The sequence below is a fragment of the Erpetoichthys calabaricus genome, chromosome 13 (genome assembly GCF_900747795.2).
Source record: "Erpetoichthys calabaricus chromosome 13, fErpCal1.3, whole genome shotgun sequence".
NCBI lineage: Eukaryota > Metazoa > Chordata > Cladistia > Polypteriformes > Polypteridae > Erpetoichthys > Erpetoichthys calabaricus.
This window is the reverse complement of record NC_041406.2, coordinates 44,706,481-44,729,995: the sequence shown is the minus strand read 5'-3', so window position 1 is coordinate 44,729,995 and position 23,515 is coordinate 44,706,481. Positions and strand designations below refer to the sequence as shown.

The 23,515-nt window shown below is 36.2% G+C and overlaps 1 protein-coding gene across 1 annotated transcript in view; it reads left to right on the top strand.

The window, feature by feature from the left end:
- The first annotated feature begins 320 nt into the window (after positions 1-320).
- kcnh8 (potassium voltage-gated channel, subfamily H (eag-related), member 8) overlaps positions 321-23,515 on the top strand; it is a 278,164-nt gene continuing 254,969 nt past the window's right edge. Inside the window, exon 1 of the mRNA XM_051936034.1 lies at positions 321-467. Within this exon, the coding sequence (XP_051791994.1) occupies positions 392-467 (76 nt within the window). The 5' untranslated portion in view covers positions 321-391. The remainder of the gene's footprint in view (positions 468-23,515) is intronic.

Here is a 23,515-nt window from a genome sequence, read left to right as displayed (position 1 = left end):
TTCGTTTTTGTGTGAGTATAAGTTTTAATATTGTAAGTGCTAAGCACGAATTTAAGATTCGCGTGTGCATTTCAGACGTTGTTTCTGAGAGTAAACGATACTTTATCACTAACGTTAATTAGTTTTTTTTTTTTTTTTTAGTCGATCGAACCAGCTACCTGGTTTACACCTGCGGGCGTCGTCCTTGTGCTACTTTTCCTGGTATCTTATCAGCCTATCGGAACAAAGAACCTGTGTGCGCACATCTCTAGCCTTACAGCCGCTGAAGAGAGTCGGTAGGAAAGAGATGCTGAACTCTTGGATACGGCAGCTGTATCAGAGCAGTAAGAACATGTCTCCCGTTTAACCGCTTCTGGACTTTTGATGGGGAATTCCGCATCTCTTGGGAAACATGCCTGTTATGAAAGGATTACTAGCGCCTCAGAACACCTTTTTGGACACCATAGCAACGCGTTTTGACGGCACACGTAAGTACTGGCCATTTCTTATTATGAAACATTTTAAAATACTTTTCTGTCGTGAATGCAGCATGGATCGAGTTTGTTCCCTGCGGTTTTTCAGAAATTATAAAAGTGTTCTTGCGGTAAAATCTATTCTGAACTGCGAAATGAAAATTCATTGATTTTGGTTGCTGTTTGATTAAACGCCTGATAAAATACACGTTAAGTTTTCTGCACTCCATTAGAGTTGCTAAAGGATGGATGAATACATTTTAACCTACTTACAAATACTGTGCAGTGCACGGACGTTCCTGTATGAGGAACTGGCATCGTGTATTAGAAGTCTCCGAAGTTTTTTTATGTACTAATTATTTCATCTTGCTCATGGTAGGTTTTGTGAAAGCGATTTCAAAAAATCTGTAAGCATTACAGGACGATGTGCATTTCGTAGAATGCTGTAAACAATGTTCATGCCGTATATTGCATTAAAATAAGTAAATAAATAGAGGTTAGTTGAGCAGATGTCTTTTATCTAATGTTTGTGTTTCTGTCAGCAAAGTACACGTTTTCCATGAGTTTGTTCGCGATAAATCGAAGGAGATGCGGGAGGTCACTTTGCAATCAGCACCATGGACAGAGAGCTTTGTAGAAGTATGATTTTCAAAATAGAAGTACAGTAATTCAGTTTTACAAAATGTGTTTTGTCTTGCGTGCGTGTTTGAATGACAAAGAAAAATGTACATGTAAATGTGATATTTTTTGAAAGAGAAAATCTGGAATGAAACTTGAGACTTAGTTGGAGATACTGACGACTTTTTAAAAATATGAAGCTATGATATTGAAACTACTTGCTCCTAGCTGATCAAATGAGCTTTATAGGTTACGTTGACACCAGTAATTTGTTGTATTTTATATTTGTTAGGAAACATGTGAGTACAACTGTAATACGAATTTTTTAGATATATATTTTGAGGAGTTGTCATGTAGTGTTATAAACGGACTGAGTTTATTGCAAAGAACATTCCTTATTCATACATTATCAAAAGAGATGAGATACCAAATACCAAAAATAAAGTTGAAGTTTGTCAAGCTGTGTATGTTTATATGTATATATGTATATATACATATTTATGTATATGTATATATGTGTGTATTTATATATGTATTATATATGGATATATCTGCATTTTTATCACTCTTTTACTGCATTTTTTTCACTCTTTAATTGCATTTTTATCACTCTTTAATTTAATATTGCTTTTTTTTTATCAGTATGCTGCTGCTGGAGTATGTGAATTACCCCTTGGGGATTAATAAAGTATCTATCTATCTATCTATCTATCTATCTATCTATCTATCTATCTATCTATCTATCTATCTATCTATCTATCTATCTATCTATATATGTATATATATATAATATATAGGGGTGTATATGGGTGTGTGTATAAAATATCCTTCCATTATGTAACTTTTTTAGGGTGCCTTCATTTGGAGGATGCTCTTTTGTAATTCTCACCAATATGCTCAATAGTAGAAATGCTATATATAAAAGCAATGTAGTTTTACCTTATGCTTCGTTTATTTATTTTAATGTTTTGCCAATGCAACATAAAAATACATAATTTTTAATAAACCATACTAAAAGCAATCATTTAAGTCAATAAAAATATATCAAAGGTGCTTATATACAGTGAACCATAAGGAGAGAGTGAAAGCTTTTTGTAACTTTATATAAAAATAAAAATCAACAATCATTTACTGTTTTTAATCACTGTAATATTATTTCTCTGGATTGTGATAGACACCAGAGACCTCCTGAAAAAGGATTCATTTGCCCTAACTGTGCCAATATGCAACCCCCCAATAAAGCAAAAGTGAAAATATTTGTCACAAATATATCCTATTCAAAATGTTCTTTTATGTTTGGACTCAGTTCTGTCCTATTCAACTGTTATGCGCAGTAAAATAACATTCAGATTTCATGTACTTCCATCGATTAATTCATGTCTTATTTATTCATCCCAAGTTTTAGTCATTATTTCTATTTTCTTTAATTTCTTGCGTAGCCTGATATGTCAGCACACACCATGTTTCTAATTCAGTCTTCTTGTATTTTTTTGCACATGAATGCAATAAATGATTGCTTTATAGTGAATTTTACAATACATTTTTGTTGAATGATTTTTTTCTGAAATCCTAGGCCTATTCTAGTTAGCCTGATATGTTTATTTCCATTTAAATACTTTGTCCATAATAGCATGGGTTTCTCAAAAATTAGTTAATTAACTAGACATGCAAGGCAATTGTTTGAGATAAAATGAAGTCTTCAATTGAACTATACAAACTAGATTAAGATATAAAACAAGATAAGCTTAAGTGTTTTCTTCATCCTTTCAGCAGCTATATTTACATTTCAGTACTGTGTACATGACAAGTGTAGACCTGTTATTGAAAAAATGATGGCAGAACTGGGACCCTACGCTGGAATTAGATATAACTGAGCTATTTTAGAGACTATCTGGTTCAGCTCCAAATTCACCATTTGCTCATGCCTTGAAAGTTTGATACTGAATACTTTTGGGATAGATTTGAAGAGATATTTTCTGTAAAATCCAATATGTGTGGACTGGCCAACAATTACTGCACAAGCAGAAATAAATGGAGTCGCTCCAGTAAGAAGGCATGCTGCCCTAAGGCAAGCACACTATTTCCTGACTGGAGTAAGAAATATCATATTGTAGTTGTAGCTTTCAATCATAGTGAGGCTGTAGCAGTTTAAAAAAAGACTGTTAAAGATATATTTTATGTAAAACTATCACAGATAAATGATAGTCTGACTTAGCAGTTAACAGAGATGGTTAAAGTGAAAAACACATTTGTTTTATTCCTTAAAGGAAAAAAAATGACAATGTCCTTTTTGATCCTAGTCGCAACTCTGTTTCATTTATTGCTTTCTGCCTGAAAGTGAAGTGAAAATCATATTTTAGAACAATTGCTGTTATGGGAGACAGTTTATCAAGTACATCCACAGATTCTTTATATCAAATTATTTTTACGCTTTAGGGTTTACTAATGAGAATTACTGAAAAAAGTAATGATACTGTAGCAAAGCATGGGGTGGCCTTGACTGCTCACAGTATATAGATTAGTCATTTGTACAGCTTTTTTAAACATTTTCTTTCTTGTACTCTGTCTGCCTTTTCTCTTTATCCTGTTAAATCCTGATTTAGTCTTCTCTTTCTCTTTCTATATACTGAAACCATTTTAATTCCTTATACTGGAAGTGCCTTCAGTTTTTTTTTTTTAATTTTATTTGCAAAGTTTCATTTTGGCATTAGTCTTTTCCTTTTACCTGTGTTTGTCATGTTGGTCTTTAAAAGCCTCACTCATGAAATACTTTAATAACACAAGACCAGTCTCCTGTCACCCACAAGAGTGGAAGATAACCTAACTGTGGGCCCCTTTGTTAGTGTACCTGATTATCTTATGGTTTTGCCACCTTTCAGTCACGTAATCATATATTTTTGTTGAAGTACTTCTGCCAGGAAACACAAAAGGCTGAGCAATAAAAAAAATGAATGATAGTGCATAGGTATATAATGGTTCAAGATCTACTTGAATTGTGCTGATATGCTGTATACATGACTGTTTGTTATATCCTTACTGGATAAACTGCAGATTTTCCAGTTATGTGCAGTATATGCATAGACAATATTTTTTTGGTGTCACATGCGATCAGTGTGAGATTTGGGGCAGTGGAAAGTCAGGAGACATAGAGACTGATAGTAGGAGTCTTCGCTTTGTTGACAGACAAACATACTGTGCATAGGTTATGCATTGACGTCATTGTGTCAGTTACTATTTTTGTTGAAAGCACTCTTATATTTGTTCCTAAACCTTGGTGTAGTTTCTTTCAGGATTTTCCAGGGTTGCAACCTACTGTGCAGGTGTTTATCCTGTTTGTTTGAACAGTCCTTATGCTTTATTTTGATTATATTGGAATGCATGTTAATGATGCTGCAGTGGGCTGGTGCCCTGCCCGGGGTTTGTTTCCTGCCTTGCGCCCTGTGTTGGCTGGGATTGGCTCCAGCAGACCCCCATGACCCTGTAGTTAGGATATAGCGGGTTGGATAATGGATGGATGGATGGATGGATGTTAATGATGTAATTGACTACACAGCAAACTACATCTTAAATTGGTTTAATTGAGATTCTAGCTGGATTTCAACAATAATTTTGCTTACTGAAAATGTTGTCTAAACATCTGACACCCAATTAGTAAAACAGCAATCTATCATCAATAAATAATTTGTTTTTTCTTAAGGATTACAGAGTATTGCAGTGGTTCGAACTGATGTTTCACTGATTCAAGGTCCTTGGTTCAAACCTTTTTCCTTGTTCCTGTTCATGTGGAGGTTGCATGTTCTCCTCGAGTCCACATGGGTTTTACTCCATGTCTCTAAAGTCATGTATTTCAAGTTAATTGATGACTCCAAATTAACCCCGTGTGATGGTGGATATGTGTGTGCATATGCAAGTTGGCCATGTCTTGGACTGGTGCATTATCCAGGACTATTTCCAACCTTGCATCAGTGTTGCTGGTGTAGGCTCTAGCTCCCATAACCCTAATTTGGATTAAGTAGGTTCAAGAATGTTATGGTTTTATTTACATCATAGTAACAGTCAAACCTCTGGTCTTTAAAGAAGCACCACATATGAAACACAGCACCCCATGTAACTCTATCGTGGTTGTTGCCATGTCCTTGACTGCCATCCAGTGTCGCTGCTGGGCTTGTGCTTGCAGCTGTTCTTTTTTCATAAGACATGTTGCACTGCATCTCCGCTCACCATGTAAAGGACCTGAAGCTTAATAAAATGGTGAAGGAAATCCACACCTTCAATTGTTGAGTCATTTATGACTTTATATTGTGCTCAGAGTTTATGACTGGTGCTTGTGATGAAAATGGTTATTTGTCTTCTGCAATAAGCCTTGCTCTCAGCAGAGCTCACCATAGTTCTTTTTCAGTCAGCAATGCTGCGTGTCCACACTGCTGTTATTTTCCAGTTGCTTGCCGTGAGAAAGGCCTAAAGCCCAAGTTTGTGGCCAAGTTGGCCCACACGACCGATTCATGGGTCACATTACACAGATTGCGGCATAGGCTTTTGATTAAGACCAAGGTCAACCCCTAACATTGTATATACAGTATATGGAAGATTCTTTTATGGTGTACCAGGTCTTGACAGTAAAGGGACCAGTAGCCCTTTTTACAGCCTTTCATTTTTTTTGCACCTCTGCAACAGCAATGTTTGAACATAACATTAGAGCTGGATGGTGTTTAATCTTTTCAATTTTATGTGTTTGAATTCAAAGTAATTAATACACTTAAAGCATAAGAAGTTGAAAGTTTCTTGTAAGTGAGATGTGGCTGTCCTAGTGAGAATCACAGTAGCAACATGTTGAGCAGGACACCCTACTCTTATGACAAGTGTTCAGTTACTTCAGGGAACTCCCTAACATAGGCATGCTGTTCTTTTGTTATCACTTTCATTTGTCCCTGGCACTTCCCAGTGGTTTTACCCAGTTAGAGGTGCACAATGGATCATTCGCTATATTATTAGCCCAAACCAGATTTTCTGGCCAGTTTGTGAAGGAGCAGGTTCTATTCCAAGGGTGTGTTATTTTATTGAGCTCTCTAACTTTTAATCTTTCATGAATAGTGAACCCTAAGCAAGGGCAACTTTTCAATCAGTTTTCTACTTACAACTATTTTTTTCCAATTACTTATCCAAAGCCCATTTGATGAGAATGGAGGTATAGACTACCTGATAAACAGAAGGTTCTTTTATAAGGAGTTACCGTACATACTCAAGTATAAGTCGGGTCTTGAAACCCGAAAAATTGATCAGAAAATCAGACCCCAACTTATACGCCTGTTCAAAAATACGACACGTCGTTTTTTTTTTCACATCTTCTTGCTTCCTCCAATCTCGCACCAGTTTATCAGACACATCAAATTTTGCTGCAGCAGCGCAGTTACCAATTTCTTTTGCCACTTCAACGACTTTTAATTTAAAACCAGCTTCATATTTTCTTCTGATCGAACTCTCCATTGTAGATAAGGGATGCTCTCATGATAAAGGTGTATGAGGGTATGAAATACAAAAAACACAAAACAGTGCAAACGTCGCTTCGGAATAGTTCGGGTATTACTGTGTGGTCACATAGGCACAATACATAGGAAAAAAAAGGCAGTGTACTCCGTGGCTACTCTCTCAGGTGGGCGTTAGCATATCATAATCTCTTGGACCAATAGCATGAGTTTTCCGTATTTGATTTATACGACCGATATTATAAAATAACAGAAATTATATGGTATCCTATGAGAAGATAGCAAAATTACACCAGCTTGGGATCCAGGACACAGTGAGCAGTTTCCCTCAGAATTAACCAGTGGCCACGAAATCATCATTGTATAGATCAAGTAGTACTAGGGTGTTGTACCGTGTTAGCCATTATGAATGTAGAGAAAAGCCAAGCAAAATGACACCTTTTATTGACTAACTTAAAAGATTACAATATGCAAGCTTTCAAGGCAACTCAGGCCCCTTCTTCAGGCAAGATGTAATACAGAAACTGGAGTTCCCTATGTTTATATACACACTCTAGGACAAGAAACAACATTGGTAAATCTTTAAATGAGAAATTTTAAATGTAAAAAATTAATAGATTCATTCAGGCTAGGGTTAATTTAACAAGAGAGAAAAGAACAATGTATTGTCAAGATCTCTGGATAAGATAACTGTCCAACAAAGTCTTTTGAAGTTTGTAATGACAGGTTGTCTGTCATTCTGAGAGATGTAAACAATCCTCATATCTGGCCATAAAACTCTCGTCTCTATTCAACCCATGTTGTAATGTTTTAAATTTTAGCATGAGTTTAACTTCCCATTCTTTTCTCTCTTGCTGTGTTTTGAAGTTGCCCATAAGCACTGTGACTTTAAAGTCCCTCTCACAGTGTCCATGGCTGTTGAAGTGGGCCACTACAGGAACATCTGTGTTGCCATGTTTAATGTGGAACCTGTGTAAATTCATTCTCTGGCGGAGTGTTTGTCCAGTTTCTCCCACATAGAGTGCAGTGTCAGGACATTTCATGCAGAAAATTAGGTAGACTACATTAGATGATCTGCAGGAAAATGATCCCTTTATGTGATGTTCAAGTCGGCAGTGTGGTATAACTATACGGTCTGTATCATAAATGTGGGCACACGTTTTGCATCTTTTCTGTAGGCATGGAGATGTGCCATTTTCTGTTGGTTCACTTAGGGAGCTTTGGACAATTAGTTGTTGAAGTTTTGGTGGTTGTCTGTATGCCAGGAGGGGAGGTTCAGGAAATACATTTTTCAGTGTTTGGTCATTGTTTAGTATTGGCTGAAGTTCTTTTATAATTTTTCGAAGTGTTTCAAGATGTGGGTTGTAGGTGACAACAAGGGGGATGCGGTTCTTGTTGTCTTTGTTTTTATATTCCAGAAGGTTGTCTCTGGGTATGGCAGTAGCTCTTCTTATTTGAATGTCTGTTGTTTTGGGAGTGTAACCTTGTCTGATGAAATCTTGTCTGAGCTCCTGCAGTTGTTGATCCCGGTCTGTCGGGTCTGAGCAAATACGATTGTACTGTATTGCTTGGCTGAAAATAATGGAGTGCCTTATATGCTTGGGGTGGAATCTATCACTTTTCAGGTAGGTCCGTCTGTCTGTCGGTTTGTAAAAAACAGAAGTTACAAGGGTGTTGTCTTTCAGTTGAACAGTGGTGTCAAGGAAGCTGACTTCTGTTTTTGAGTAATTCAGCTTCAGCTTTATGTTGGGGTGAAAAGAGTTATATTCATTATGAAAATGGAGGAGGTCCTTCTCACTGGCAGTCCAGATTATGAAGATGTCATCTATGTAACGGAGATACAACATTGGTTTTACGATGCACATTGACATGAAATCTTCCTCCAATTTTGCCATAAATAGGTTTGCATAGTGAGGTGCAAACCGACAGCCCATTGCAGCCCCCATTTGTTGCAAGTAGCAATCTTGTCCAAAAGAGAATAGATTATGTGTGAGAGTGAATTTTATCATTTCTATTACTGACTTTGTGGGTAAATCATGTTGTTTGAGGTACATTTCACATGCCAATATGCCATCATCATGGGGGATGTTTGTGTAAAGTGCCTCAACATCCATTGTGGCCAGTAAGGTTCCCTCAGGTAAGGGGCCTAAAGCAGGCAGTTTTTTTTAAGAAGTCAGTGGTGTCCTGGATGTAGCTGGTTGTATTATGGGTGAGAGGTTTAAGGATGTGCTCCACCCAACCTGAAATATTTTCTGTAAGGGAGCCAATTCCTGAGATTATAGGCCTTCCTGGGTTCACTTCTTTGTGGATTTTAGGAAGCATGTAGAAGTAACCCATTTTGGGGTTCTCAGGAATTAAACTGTTTACATGATCCCTGATGTCAAGAGGAAAGCTACTTACTATCTTTTTTAGTTGCTAACTAAAATTTCTCATTTAAAGATTTACCAATGTTGTTTCTTGTCCTAGAGTGTGTATATAAACATAGGAAACTCCAGTTTCTGTATTACATCTTTCCTGAAGAAGGGGCCTGAGTTGCCTCAAAAGCTTGCATATTGTAATCTTTTTAGTTAGTCAATAAAAGGTGTCATTTTGCTTGCCTTTTCTTTGTATAGAGCAAGAAATCTGTTAAATTGGGAGAAGAGACTAAACTAGATAGATTAGCAAAAATCATAGTGACAGTAAAAACATAGAAGGAGCCAAATATAATTTACTTTTAGGAAAATATGTGGCAAATAACATGTAATGTTAATAATGGTAAATCATTACCCATAAAAAGAAGTAATATAATTTAACATTAAAGGGTGTGAAGCTAGTAAGTATGCTTTCGGGAATAAACTTGGAAGGCGTATTGAACTCATCATTGCCCATAGACTGGCATTGAGTAGAAGCATAGGCTAATAGGATGTTAGATTATGTAACATTCTATATAGAGTAGAACTCAAAAGATTATACTTAATTGCACTTGTGAAGCTACATATGTAGCATTTTATCTCCATTTTACAAGAAGCACATAAAAGCAATAGAGAAAATCCAGTCCAAAGTCAGCAGAATAATCCCAACAGTGTGGATAAACAGATAGGAGGAATGACTGAATCTTTTCATCTTAAGTAAAGTGAGATTAAGCAGATTTAGACAATTAATGAATGAGTGGTTTAAAATTTTGAAGAGAGTAGAATGAGTACATTTCACACGTTAATTTAATATAAGTTAAATAAGGACACTGTGCCATTGATGGAAGTTTGTTAAGGAAACACTGACCAAATATTTCTGTAAATAGTTAAATGTAAATATATGTAAGAGTTTACCAATTAGACTAGTAGAAATCAACACCTTGGGGACACTCAACTCACAAGTCAGTCATATTTTGAAAACATTAGATGAACATTAAGTGACGACCCATTGTGGGTGGAATGGTTTTATTCTCAACAAAATTTTCTTATGCTATTATCCTAGCAAATTTGAGAGATTAGTAGATGCGCTTTATGTTTATTCTTTTGGTGTAGTATATTTTAATATGGTTTTGATTAATTTTGCATTGGCATAAGGGTGGAATATAACTACTTCAAGAACAAGGATATGCAGTATGTTTTAGACTCACTTTAGTGTTAATAATCAGTGTGTATTATGCTGTAATACTTTTTATAATGATACTAGCAAAATACCCGCACTTCGCAGCGGAGAAGTAGTGTGTTAAAGAGGTTATGAAAAAAAAAAGGAAACATTTTAAAAATAACGTAACATGATTGTCAATGTAATTGTGTTGTCATTGTTATGAGTGTTGCTGTCTTTTATATATATAATATACACACACACACACAAATAAACATATATATACATATACATATATATACATATCTACATATACACATATCTACATATATATATACATATACACATCCACATATATATACATATATATATATACACATATCAACATATATATACACACATACATAAACACACACATATACATACACACACACACACACATATATATATATATATATATATATATATATAAACACACACAGACACATATACATACATAAATATTTACATATCTACATATATACACATCTACATATATATACACATATATATACATATCTACATATATATATCTACATATATATATATATATTGTGACAGACGACCGGCTATGGACTCCGGTCGTCACCCCCAGGCCGCTAGGAGGAGCCCTCCGGACAGCATATTTGTGCCCCGAGTTCCAGCAGGGCCTCATGGACTTTGTAGTGTTTTGACACAGCCCTGCTGGATACCTTGGGGGCCGCCAGGAGTCGCTGTAGGGGGGCTAGTGGGCTCTGGCATGCCCTATAACCCGGGAGTGCATCCCAGTCACGTGACTGGAAGAAGCGATGTGCTCCCGGGATGAAGAAAAGGACTTTGCCCTGACCCGGAAGGAAAACGGACTTGTGGGTTTGGCTTGGAGCCACTTCCGGGTCAGGGGCTATAAAAGGACTCTGGGAAGCCCAGAACACCGAGCTGAGCTGGGAGGTAGGGTGGCGACGTGTCTGGGAGAGGAGGAGTATTGTTAGAGAAGAGTATTGTGTATATGAGTGTGGTGGAAGGAGTGCTTGGTGCACCTTATAGTAATTATAAAATAAATATAATTTATACATTCACCTGGTCATCAGAGTGGTACCTGAGGGTTCGAGAGGTGGACACGAGCCTCAACTGCTACAATATATATATATATATATATATATATATATTTATCTAGACATACATACATAGATAGATTGACACATAAATATATACATATCTACATATATATATATATATGTAATTGTGTTATTGTTATGAGTGTTGCTGTCATATATATATATATATATATATATATATATATAGCAAAATACCCGCGCTTCGCAGCGGAGAAGTAGTGTGTTAAAGAGGTTATGTAAACATATATATATATACATATACATATATACATATCTACATATACAGATATCTACATATAGCAAAATACCCGCGTTTCGCAGCGGAGAAGTAGTGTGTTAAAGAGGTTATGTAAACATATATATACATAAACATATATACATATATATACATATCTACATATCTACATATACACATATATACATATACACATCCACATATACATATACAAATTTACATATCTACATATATATATATATATATATAGATCTAAATATAGACATACATATATACATACATACATTCACATATATATATATATATATATATATATATATATATATATTCACGGCATTCGAAGTCTGTGTCACAATCTGATTGTATGGGTGGTTACCTACCAGGTAACGCTTGTGGTTGGCCAGCAATCTGCTAACATCTGCCACAGTGCCCTCAGTTTGTGAGGAGCAGATCATAGAATGGTGGAAATAGTTTACTGTCAAATAAATGCAAAGAGTACGCGACACGTGTTTTGCCCTCATTCTGGGCTCATCAGGCGTACACACTCCACTGCACTCCCTCTCGGGAATCGAACCTCGGACGTCAGGAGTGCAGTGGAGTTTGTACGCCTGATGAGCCCAGAATGAGGGCGAAACACGTGTCGCGTACTCTTTGCTTTTATTTGACAGTAAACTATTTCAACCATCCATATATATATATATATATATATATAAATATATATATATATATACTAGCAAAATACCCGCGCTTCGCAGCGGAGAAGTAGTGTGTTAAAGAGGTTATGTAAACATATATATACACATACATACACACACACATATACACACATACAGACACATATATATATACACATATATATACATATCTACATATATATCTACATATACACACATATACATATCTACATATATATCTATATATCTACATATATATATATATATATCTATATATATCTATATATATATATATCTATCTATATCTATATATATATATATATATATATATATATATATATATCTATATATATCTATCTATCTATATCTATCTATATTTATCTATATATATATATATATATATATATATATATATATATTTGCAGTTGGAGATCCACAAAGGGAGAAAAAACGAATCACGTATCATAAAATAGTTTTATTCCTGAGCTTTCAACCCCTATCAGGGGGTCTTCATCAGAGGATAATGCTTAGACTTACAAGAATCAAAGGCAATATATAGCAACACATTCAGGGGGTGGGTAGGTGGAGGTGACTAAGTCCGTATGATCAAAAGGGGGGGGGGGGTTTATCGTTAAATTAAAGTGCATATGTCCTTCTTAAGTTGGCATATGCTGGGTTTATGTCCAAGTGTCTGTTGATGGCATTTTCATCTGATAGCCAAGACTCGGCCAACTCTCTGGCGCTTTTTGTACTGGCCTTAAATTTTACTTTCACGTTGTCCCAGTTGAATGTGTGTCCTGTCGATTTAGTATGTGCATATATCAAAGATAGTGCGTCCTTTCTTCTGACAGCGTTGCGATGTTCCTGTACACGTGTTGAAATTCTTTTTGACGTTTGTCCTATGTATACAGCTGAGCAAGAATTGCATGGAATACTATAAACTGCGTTTCGTGTTTCGGCTGTCGATTTCTTGTTTTTAGCATTAAACAGGACCATGCGCAGATTGTTGGTGGGTTTATGTGCTATTTTGATGCCCCACTTGGTCAGGGTGCGTGCCGTGCCTTCTGACACATTATGGTGGTACGGGAGTGAATGCCAGGTGGGGTGGGGGGTTCTGATTTACGTCGCTTGTATGCTGATTCCTTTGGCGCCTGCTGTGTAGACTCCGATTAATGAATGTTTTTGAGTATCCGTTCGAGGTGAAAAGTTGAAACAGATAGCGTCTCTCATTAATTTTTGTTTCCTTGGTATTACAATGCGTGTGGACTCGTTTACATAGGGTTTTCACGCAGCTCCGTTTATGAGATACCGGGTGATTGCTGGTGAAGTGTAGAATCTTGTCTGCGTGGCATTGTTTGCGGTAAACACTTGTGGTCAGGGTGGCGTCACTATTTCTTTTGATGTAAATGTCCAGGAAATTGATGTGTCGATTATTTTCTTTTTCCATTGTGAACTGGATTGCAGGGAATATTGTGTTAATATGATTGAAGAATTCATTCAGCTGGTTCTTTCTTAATATGACGAATGTGTCGTCTACATAGCGTATCCAAATTTTGGGTGTAATCTGGGATAAAGCTATGTTTTCAAATCGTTACATTACCAGTTCAGCTAGGAGTCCCGATAACGATGATCCCATCGGCATGCCTTCTTTCTGTGTGTAATACTTGCCGTTGAAATGAAAGTGCGTTTTTTGGCAAAGTGATATTAGGTGCATTAAGTCTTTGATGGACAGTTTGGTTCTATATATATATATATATATATATATATATATATATATATCTATAGCAAAATACCCGCGCTTCGCAGCGGAGAAGTAGTGTGTTAAAGAGGTTATGTAAACATATATATATATACATAAACATATATACATATATATACATATCTACATATACACATATCTACATATACATAAACAGTAATCCCTCGCTATATCGCGCTTCGCCTTTCGCGGCTTCACTCCATCACGGATTTTATATGTAAACATATTTAAATATATATCGCGGATTTTTTGCTGGTTCATGGATTTCTGCGGACAATGGGTCTTTTAATTTCTGGTACATGCTTCCTCAGTTGGTTTGCCCAGTTGATTTCATACAAGGGACGCTATTGGCAGATGGCTGAGAAGCTACCCAACTTACTTTTCTCTCTCTCTCTCTTGCGCTGACTTTCTCTGATCCTGACGTAGGGGGATTGAGCAGGGGGGCTGTTTGCACACCTAGACGATACGGACGCTCATCTAAAAATGCTGAAAGATTATCTTCACGTTGCTACCTTGTGTGCAGCTGCTTCCTGAAGCGACATGCTGCACGGTGCTTCGCATACTTAAAAGCTCGAAGGGCACGTATTGATTTTTGATTGAAAAACAAACTCTGTCTCTCTCTATCTCTCTCTCTCTCTCCCAGCTCCTGACGGAGGGGGCGTGAGCTGCCACCTTCAACAGCTTTGTGCCGCGGTGCTTCGCATACTTAAAAGTCAAACAGCCCTATTGATTTGTTTGCTTTCCTATCTCTTTCTGACAGCCTGTGCTCCTGACGCGCACTCCTTTGAAAAGGAAGATATGTTTGCATTCTTTTAATTGTGAGACGGAACTGTCATCTCTGTCTTGTCATGGAGCACAGTTTAAACTTTTGAAAAAGAGACAAATGTTTGTTTGTAGTGTTTGAATAACGTTCCTGTCTCTCTACAACCTCCTGTGTTTCTGCGCAAATCTGTGACCCAAGCATGACAATATAAAAATAACCATATAAACATATGGTTTCTACTTCGCGGATTTTCTTATTTCGCGGGTGGCTCTGGAACGCAACCCCCGCGATGGAGGAGGGATTACTGTATATACATATACACATCCACATATACATATATATATATACATATACAAATTTACATATCTACATATATATATATATATATATATACATATAAATATAGACATACATATATACATACATACATACATTCACATATATATACTGTATATCTACATATCTACTTATTGGCTCCAGTATTTAGGATATAGCGGGTTGGATAATGGATGGATGGACATTTGTATGCATAGCCCCATTTGTCTGTTTTCGTTTTTTTTCTTTCTTCAGTAATATTTCAGTAAACCCGGAACTTGTCAGTTCAAATCCTGGTACTGACACCACTGTGTGACCCTGAGGAAGTCACTTCACCTGCCTGTGCTGCAAAAAAACAAAAGTAATGTAACAAATTGTACCTCAGATGTTGCAAGTTGCTGGAATAAAGGCATAAGTAAAATAGATAAATATGTATTATACACATAGGAACTATTCATTTATTTTCAGTTAAGTCATCTGCAGCAAACTTTTATAAATGAGGGTTTCTCCTTTTAGATAGTGCAAACTGTTTCTTCTTCATTGACGTTTTCTCTTGGAGAGCTTTTTTCATTTCATTGAAAATTAAAGCAGCAGCTGCCAAAATATGTAGCTTTCTTATTAATTTTTCAACATTGTGTAAAATAAATTTATAAAGTAACATAAAAGGTTTAAATACTGGTTATCCTTTTACACTAAAATATTACTAAAGAGATACAAAAAAAGTAAAATGGATATGTTCTTTTTCTTTAAGGAGATTAAATATTACTGAAGAAAGAAAAAAAAAAAATTAAACAGCCAAATGGGGCTATGCATACGAACTTAAAAGGTTTAAATAAAACAGAAATATATATTTTATTTTTACTTGCTTAACTTGTGGAGGGTGTATCCTGTAGCAAAGCCCTAACTTTTTTCGTGAAATCCCGTTTCAGTCAATAAGTCTTAAAAAAAGGTGTAAAGATATTGACAATAAGCTACGCAAACCCACCAAGACATGGAATCGTTTAAATCAAGTATCATTACATCTTCCTTTCTTAAAGAGAAGTAAGGCAGTACTTATAAGCTTACATATTTATATATAGACATACATACATATATATATATATATATATATCTATATCCGAAGCCGTGCAAGCACACTCTTGAGAATGCAACGTATAGTTGTACAGAAGAAAAGCAATCTTGCCTCAAATGAATGGCAACCTTTTGTAGGTCTATGAACTTAATTTAAACTTTAGGTTTACACGGTGCTTTCTTTCCGAAGTACCTGCACTCATGAATATGTCTGTATGTGTCAGTCGGTCAAATCCACGCGATTCGCACCGGCGAAGTACCGCTTTTAAATTTTTATTAAGAAGAAAACAAAACCTTTTTAAATTGAGGGAAAATATACTAATAACAGTTTGTTAAGGATCTGTTTTTTTTGTGAAGCTGCCTTCACTCGAGTGATCACTTCGACCTGACTTGGTGGCCAACTATAAGCGTTACCTGGTAGGTAACCACCCATACAATCAGATTGTGAATCAGACTACGAATGCCGTGAATGTAATTACCCCGATCTACATGTTGTCAAATAAACGAACCACACGCCGTGGCACGGAATGTAATTACCCCGATCTACATGTTGTCAAATAAACGAACCACACGCCGTGGCGCAATTTTAGGGGCTTTGCCTGTAGCGCTGACGTCCGAGGTTCGATTCCCGTAAGGGAGTGAAGTGAGTGGCTGGTTACCTACCAGGTAACGCTTATTGTTGGCCAGCAAGTGAGGTAACATCAGCCACGGTGCCTTCAGTTGTGAGAAGCAGATCATAGAATGGTTGAAAATAGTTTACTGTCAAATAATGCAAAGAGTACGCGACACGTCTTTCCCCCTTATTCTTGGCTCATCAGGCGTACACACTCACTGCACTCGCTTACGGTAATCGAACCTCGGACGTCAGCGCTAGAGGGGCTTTGCAGCAGTGAAGTATTGCTTTTAAATTTTAATTAAGAACAAAAGAAAACCTCAGAGGTTCGATTCCCGTAAGGGAGTGAAGTAAGTGGCTGGTTACCTACCAGGTAACGCTTATGGTTGGCCATCAAGTGACGTAACATCAGCCACGGTGCCTTCAGTTGTGAGAAGCAGATCATAGAATGATTGAAAATAGTTTTGCATTTACCTTTTTAGTAAAAGGCGAGCTTTTAAGCCTGAGAAATCACCCCGTAAATGCACACGTTTAATTGCACATGTGTTAATATGTATGCTTACACAGTATTAAAAGACAGTGAACAACGTCATTTAACTTTGTTCCCGCGTTTGATAAAAGGCGAGCTTTTAAGCCTGAGAAATCACCCCGTAAATGCACACGTTTAATTGCACATGTGTTAATATGTATGCTTACACAGTATTAAAAGACACTCAAAAATTAACGTCATTTACCTTCGTTCCCGCGTTTGACTCGTGCTGTAAATCTCTTCCTTGTTTTTAGTTCACGTGATTACGTAGGAGGCGTGATGACGCGATACGTGACTCCGCCTCCTCCATTAGAGTATATGGACAAAAAACATGTTCCCGTTATGACCATTACGCGTAGAATTTCAAAATGAAACCTGCCTAACTTTTGTAAGTAAGCTGTAAGGAATGAGCCTGCCAAATTTCAGCCTTCCACCTACACGGGAAGTTCGAGAATTAGTGATGAGTCAGTCAGTCAGTCAGTCAGTCAGTCAGTCAGTCAGTCAGTCAGTCAGTCAGTCAGTCAGTGAGGGCTTTGCCTTTTATTAATATGTATAGATATTGAACTGAATTGTTCATCTTTTTGATTTCCACTTAAATGCAATTCATGTTACATTTAACCACCGTCTTCAAGAATGTATTTCACATTTAAGCACTAATGTGTTGTATTCACTACATTGATGCTTTGGACAATTGGACTGAACTGGACTGATCCGTTGTAATGAGACTGAGCCCTCTTAATCTGCTGTTGTGGAATATATGCCTTATTACTGGATAGCTCCTGATTGTTTTTTATTAAAGTATTTTTCCTAATATGGAAACTACTGTTATAGAAATGGATGGATATTTTTTATATTTATTTTCATTTTCTGAATTGCGTAATGTGGTTGCCCTTGGTCACTCATAGTATATGCATCAAAGTTGTGAACAAAGACTTGAATGTGTTTTATTTAGTGATGCAATTTCACTGAATGAAATTGTCAAGTCAAAGTAAAAAATAGGGTTATTCACTATCAAGTTAAAATATTTGTATCGATTTGAGCGTTAATAACACTGGGTAACAAAATGTAGTCTTCTGTAACGTATGAATCTCACAGTATTTTACGTGCTGAATTTAAAGATCTAATCAGACTTTAAGCGTTACACGTCTGTTTACACTTTGTATACATTCTGGGAGCGTTTTACCTTAAAGGTACAATTGTGCAGTACAGTATTCTGGTGTACTTGGTCTCAGGAATATCCCTTTTAAGGGCCCAGACTACTGGGACTCCACTTGCCTTGGCATCGAAGTAATGTTGTGGTGAAACAGTTCACCATGCTCATCACTGACAACTGAGATTTTCAGGGAGAAGGTCTGGAAAGTTATTAAAATGTTTACAAGCAGCAAAAAAAATACTTTTTAATTCTGAATTTAACTTTAAAAATCCCATAGTCCTGAATAAGGCGTTATATACTAAATATACAACCAAGAAAAGACATAACACAAAAAAAACAATGGGTGATAGAAAAATCCTTAGTATATTTCAGCATTAAAAACTACTTTTAACACCCCCCTCAAGTTGTTGTGTTACAAAATCTTTGTGGACCAATGTAATTAAACTAATTCAGTATACTGTTGTCAGATTTATAAGGAAGCAAGAATTCACAAATTTGTGTTTGGTGTTCATGGAAACTGGCTCTGTTCATAATATGAATAAAATGCGTATTTGTACTATTGTAAACCTTAGATACACATAGGTATGTTTTAACTCATTATACCGTAAAAAATCAAACTGTAAACAAAATTGTCCATAACAGTACACATAGCATGCTGTCTTGCACTACTTCAAAATGTTATATTAAATAAGATGACCAATCTGGGGGACTTAAAGAATATTGGATTTCCTTGCTTTTAGCTTATACTCTGGAGATACTAGAAACTGTCGATGGAGAACTGAAGATCTTAAATGCTATAAATCTAGGATTACACTAAACTACTAGTAAAGAATATGAACATTCTTAAAGTTCCGTACAGATTAAGAAGAGTTACTGTTTCACACATTTCCAAAGTGATAACAATCAACCCTCAATTTTTTAGGCGCTTCCCCTCTCCAAGTTTAATAACACAAAACTGCATTATCCACGGTGATATTTTCAGGAAGGTTGAATTTCATGTTGAAGCATTTAACAAATCAGTGGCCCTTTGGAAATGCATTGTCAAAAATCAGATGTGTTAATGACATAAACACTTCCTTTTCAAGTCAATTGGCTTTATTGCATACATAGAATAATGAAATTATTTTCATTTCTCTTCAGAGGAATTGATAAAAGTACAATACAAATACATACTGAAAAACAGCATATATATTCAGCTTTAATAGTTGCTGTTTTACTGATTCCTTCTTCTGTCATGCTCTTTGAGCTATGAAGTGCAACTTAGTTGACAAGGATGTTGTAAGTGTAGGAGGTCAGAAGTAATTTACTGAATTAAAACCTTGCGAGTAAGGAAGACTACAAAAAATGATTCAATTTAGATATAAGGACCACATAAATGTCCTAGCAAAAAATGAAGTGAGAAATGTATAACTGAAAACTCTCAAAGGTTGCATGGATGAATAGGCCATACATTATCTAATGCAACTAAATCACAAGTTACAGGAAATTGTACAACAGTGAAACTGCTCTGCTTCGAGTAGCTAATGATTTTCTTATGACAGCAGACTCTGGGCAAATCAGTGTATTAATTCTGTTAGACCTTTTTGCAGCATTTGATACTGTCAAGCATGATATTCTACTGTCCAGAATAGAGAACATTCTGAGTATCTCTGGCACTGCCCTCCAGTAGTTTAAGTCCTATCTGACTGATTGGCAAGAGTTTGTTAATCTTGGCAGCAGCAGAACCAGCTCAGTGACAGGCACACTAGGAGTTCCTTGAGGATCTATCTTCAGCCCCCTACTGTTCTTTATCTACATGCTTCCCTTTGGCCATATTATTTGTAGCTTTGGACGCTGTTATAATTTTTATGCAAATGACACTCAGATAAAAGTCAGTGTTAAAGGTTAAAGTCCATCAGAGTTTTTGCAGCTGACATCTTGCCGGAATGAATTTAAAACCTGGATGGAAAAAAACTCTTTAAATTAAACATCAGCAAAGCTGAAGTTATTCTAATCATCACTAAAGCCCAACGTAAGAAAAGGAGCTCCTATTCAGTTACTCTTGGTGATGATGTCATCAGACCTTCTTCTTTTGCTAGGAATCTTGGTGTCATTTTGGATTCCTCCCTTTCTTTTCTACCCTTGTAAATCACACTAAGAAACTTTCTTACTTTCACCTCTGTAACACCTCATATCCCATGTTTGGTCATTCCTCTCCTTTTCTGATACTGAGAAACCTTGCTTTGTTACATCCCACATCGACTACTGTTACTCTCTTTTGGCAGGTGTTCCTTCAAATCTTTTCAGAACTCTGCTGTAAGAGACCTTACACAGACCTGCAACAGCGAGCACATGACAGCCATCTTGCTCTGACTTCACTGCTCTGCTTCCTACAGAATTGAATATAAACTTATATTATTAACAAATACATCTTTAAACTGACTACATCTGTAATCTCCTCCATCACTGTTCTCCTCTATGCCCTCTAATCTTGTTGTGCCCCAAACTAACCTGTGTTCTGTGCATGAAAAAGAGCCTCTAGCTGTATAACAACCAGACTTTGGAACACCCTCCCTAAATTAACAAGATCAGCTGGCTCAATTCATTATTTAAAAAAAATAACTTAATACACAGTTGTTCAGAGGGCATTTAACTTAACCGGACAGTCTGACCGTTTCTTTGAGTTTACATTCTCAGTCCAGGTGTGTAGAATGATTTGCATTTCGATCATAAAGTATATTATTTGTTCAGGGTTTTCCTGTAAACAATTTGTATTTTGGTAAGGAGATTGTAGGTTCATTTTCCAGGACCCTGTGGTGGGTTGGCACCCTGCCTGGGATTGGTTCCTGCCTTGTGCCCTGTGTTGGCTTGGATTGGCTCCAGCAGACCCCCGTGACCCTGTGTTCGGATTCAGCGGGTTGGAAAATGGATGGATGGATGGATTTTCCAGGACCTCCCTGTGTAGAAAGTGCTTTGAGTAACAGGAAAAATCCTATTTAAATGTAAAGAATTATTATTATTTATTTTTATTCTGGTTTACGGTCTCTTAGTCTAATGCAAAGATCTGTGCTTCCTGTATTTATCTTTATTTAGTGTTTTATATGGATATTATTTTGTATCCAATATTGTATATTCACAGTTTTTTATTTTGAATTGCTTTGAAAAGCACTTTTAGCATGGAAAATGTGCTTTATAAAAATGTATTATAATGATTATTAGGTGTTCCATTTACAGTTGTGGCAAACACTTACTGAATCCAAAGGAGAAAGTGCGCTTTAACACGGGGAGAACATCTGGATCCATTACATCAGAATTTACTGCTTTTGTTAGATAGTCTGGTTTTTCAAATACATTGGATAAATATCTCTTATGGCTAAATGTAAAAATATGTAAAGATATAAAAGAATCCCAAAAATAAGTAAATACCTTTGTAGAGATATGTGTCTTACCAATAATTGTATTCAGTTTTTTGTTAATTTATTTACTTTTTAAATTTAAGTATGTTTAATCATGATGCTTGTTTTTTTCAATTGACGTCAAACATAAGATAATCTTAATGAAGTAAATTAATGGACTAAATTACTTCCTTCATACATTAATAACTTAATTTGTAGAATGTGCGCCAGGTGACTAGTATGCTGCTCTTAAATACTGTCAATGGAGGACAATTGTTGGGGCCCTAGGGCTTCCGACACCCCTACGGTGTTTAATTGTTCAGAGGAAGTGAGAAAAAAATGTATTCAAAATATAACAAAGAATTAGCAATTTAATAAATAACCACTCTGTGGGACCCAGCAACTTCATTGTGATAATAAGGATTTTCTTTAAGTTGTATGCAAAATAGACTAGTTAACTTCTGCAACCTTTATTTTAAAAATCTAATTTTGAACGAGAAAAGTAATAGCTATTTAACTTTTGATCTTTTTGTTAAGACAAATGTTCTGGCAGATATTTGTACAACTTCTATCTTCTGTAGAATGCATAATAAATTCATGAAGATTTATTCAAAATTTACAGGGGGGCTGAGGGGGGATGGCGGGTTGCTTTTTGGGGGGGGTTACCCTTTGTGCACCGGATGCATTCTACTAACATGACTGGAAGAATGTTTCTCATGACAGCCATTACTATACTATACTGAACAGAAATAGTAATAATATTTTTTGGTCATTATTTGAATTTACTGTTAGAATTTTGTACATAAAACAGAGGTGGACAGCATGTTGGTCCCATGTATAGCGCCTCACAGCCTTACCTTTTTACTGTGTTTGTTTTGAGGGGGGGAGGTTGGTATATTCTTCCCATACCTTTCTATTGGGTACTACAGTTGTGTTTGTACAGTTTACATACAGGCAAGTTATACTAAGTTACATTGGTCTGGTATGAGTATCAGTGTGCCCTGTGTTCATGCCTTGTTCCAACTTTTGACACCTTGTTCCATTCCAGTAATCCTGACTTGGTCTCGGAAGCTGTAGGGTCCCAACAATTGCTCAGCATTGACAGTATTAAAGAGCTGCATAATAAACAGGTACTGTAGATAGATAGATAGATAGATAGATAGATAGATAGATAGATAGATAGATAGATAGATAGATAGATAGATAGATAGATAGATAGATAGAGAAAATATACCTTTTTAACCTTTACTATATATTGTAAATAGTTTATTTTTTATGCTTTCCTTTGATATATTTATTATTTACCTCGGTTCTTGAAAAAGCTACATACCAAGAAATTTTAATAACAGAGTCAAAGTCTCTGTCTTTTCAAGATAACCACCAATTTTCTTACTGTGCAAACAGAAGTGCTGAAGATGCTCTGCTTGTTTCCTAACATTAAATCTACACTTTTCTTGATCGGTCTGGTTCATATGTCATACTGACTGGGAATCTGAATAGTATGAATGTAAACCCATTTATCACATTATGGATTCAGGGCTTTCTTTTAAATCATTCACAGAGAGTCGAAGTATGGGAAGCTTTTCAAAAGTCATTCATTCAAACACAGGAAATTCACAGGGTGTGTCTTATCACCATTATTATTAACTCTATACACAAAAGATCTGAGACAGAAAAATGCCCACTCCTCCATTTTCACATATGCTGATGGCACCATGCACATAGAACGCATATCTGGGGAGGATGAAAGCCACTACCTAAATCAAGTGGACTGCATGGTTAACTGGTGCAGTA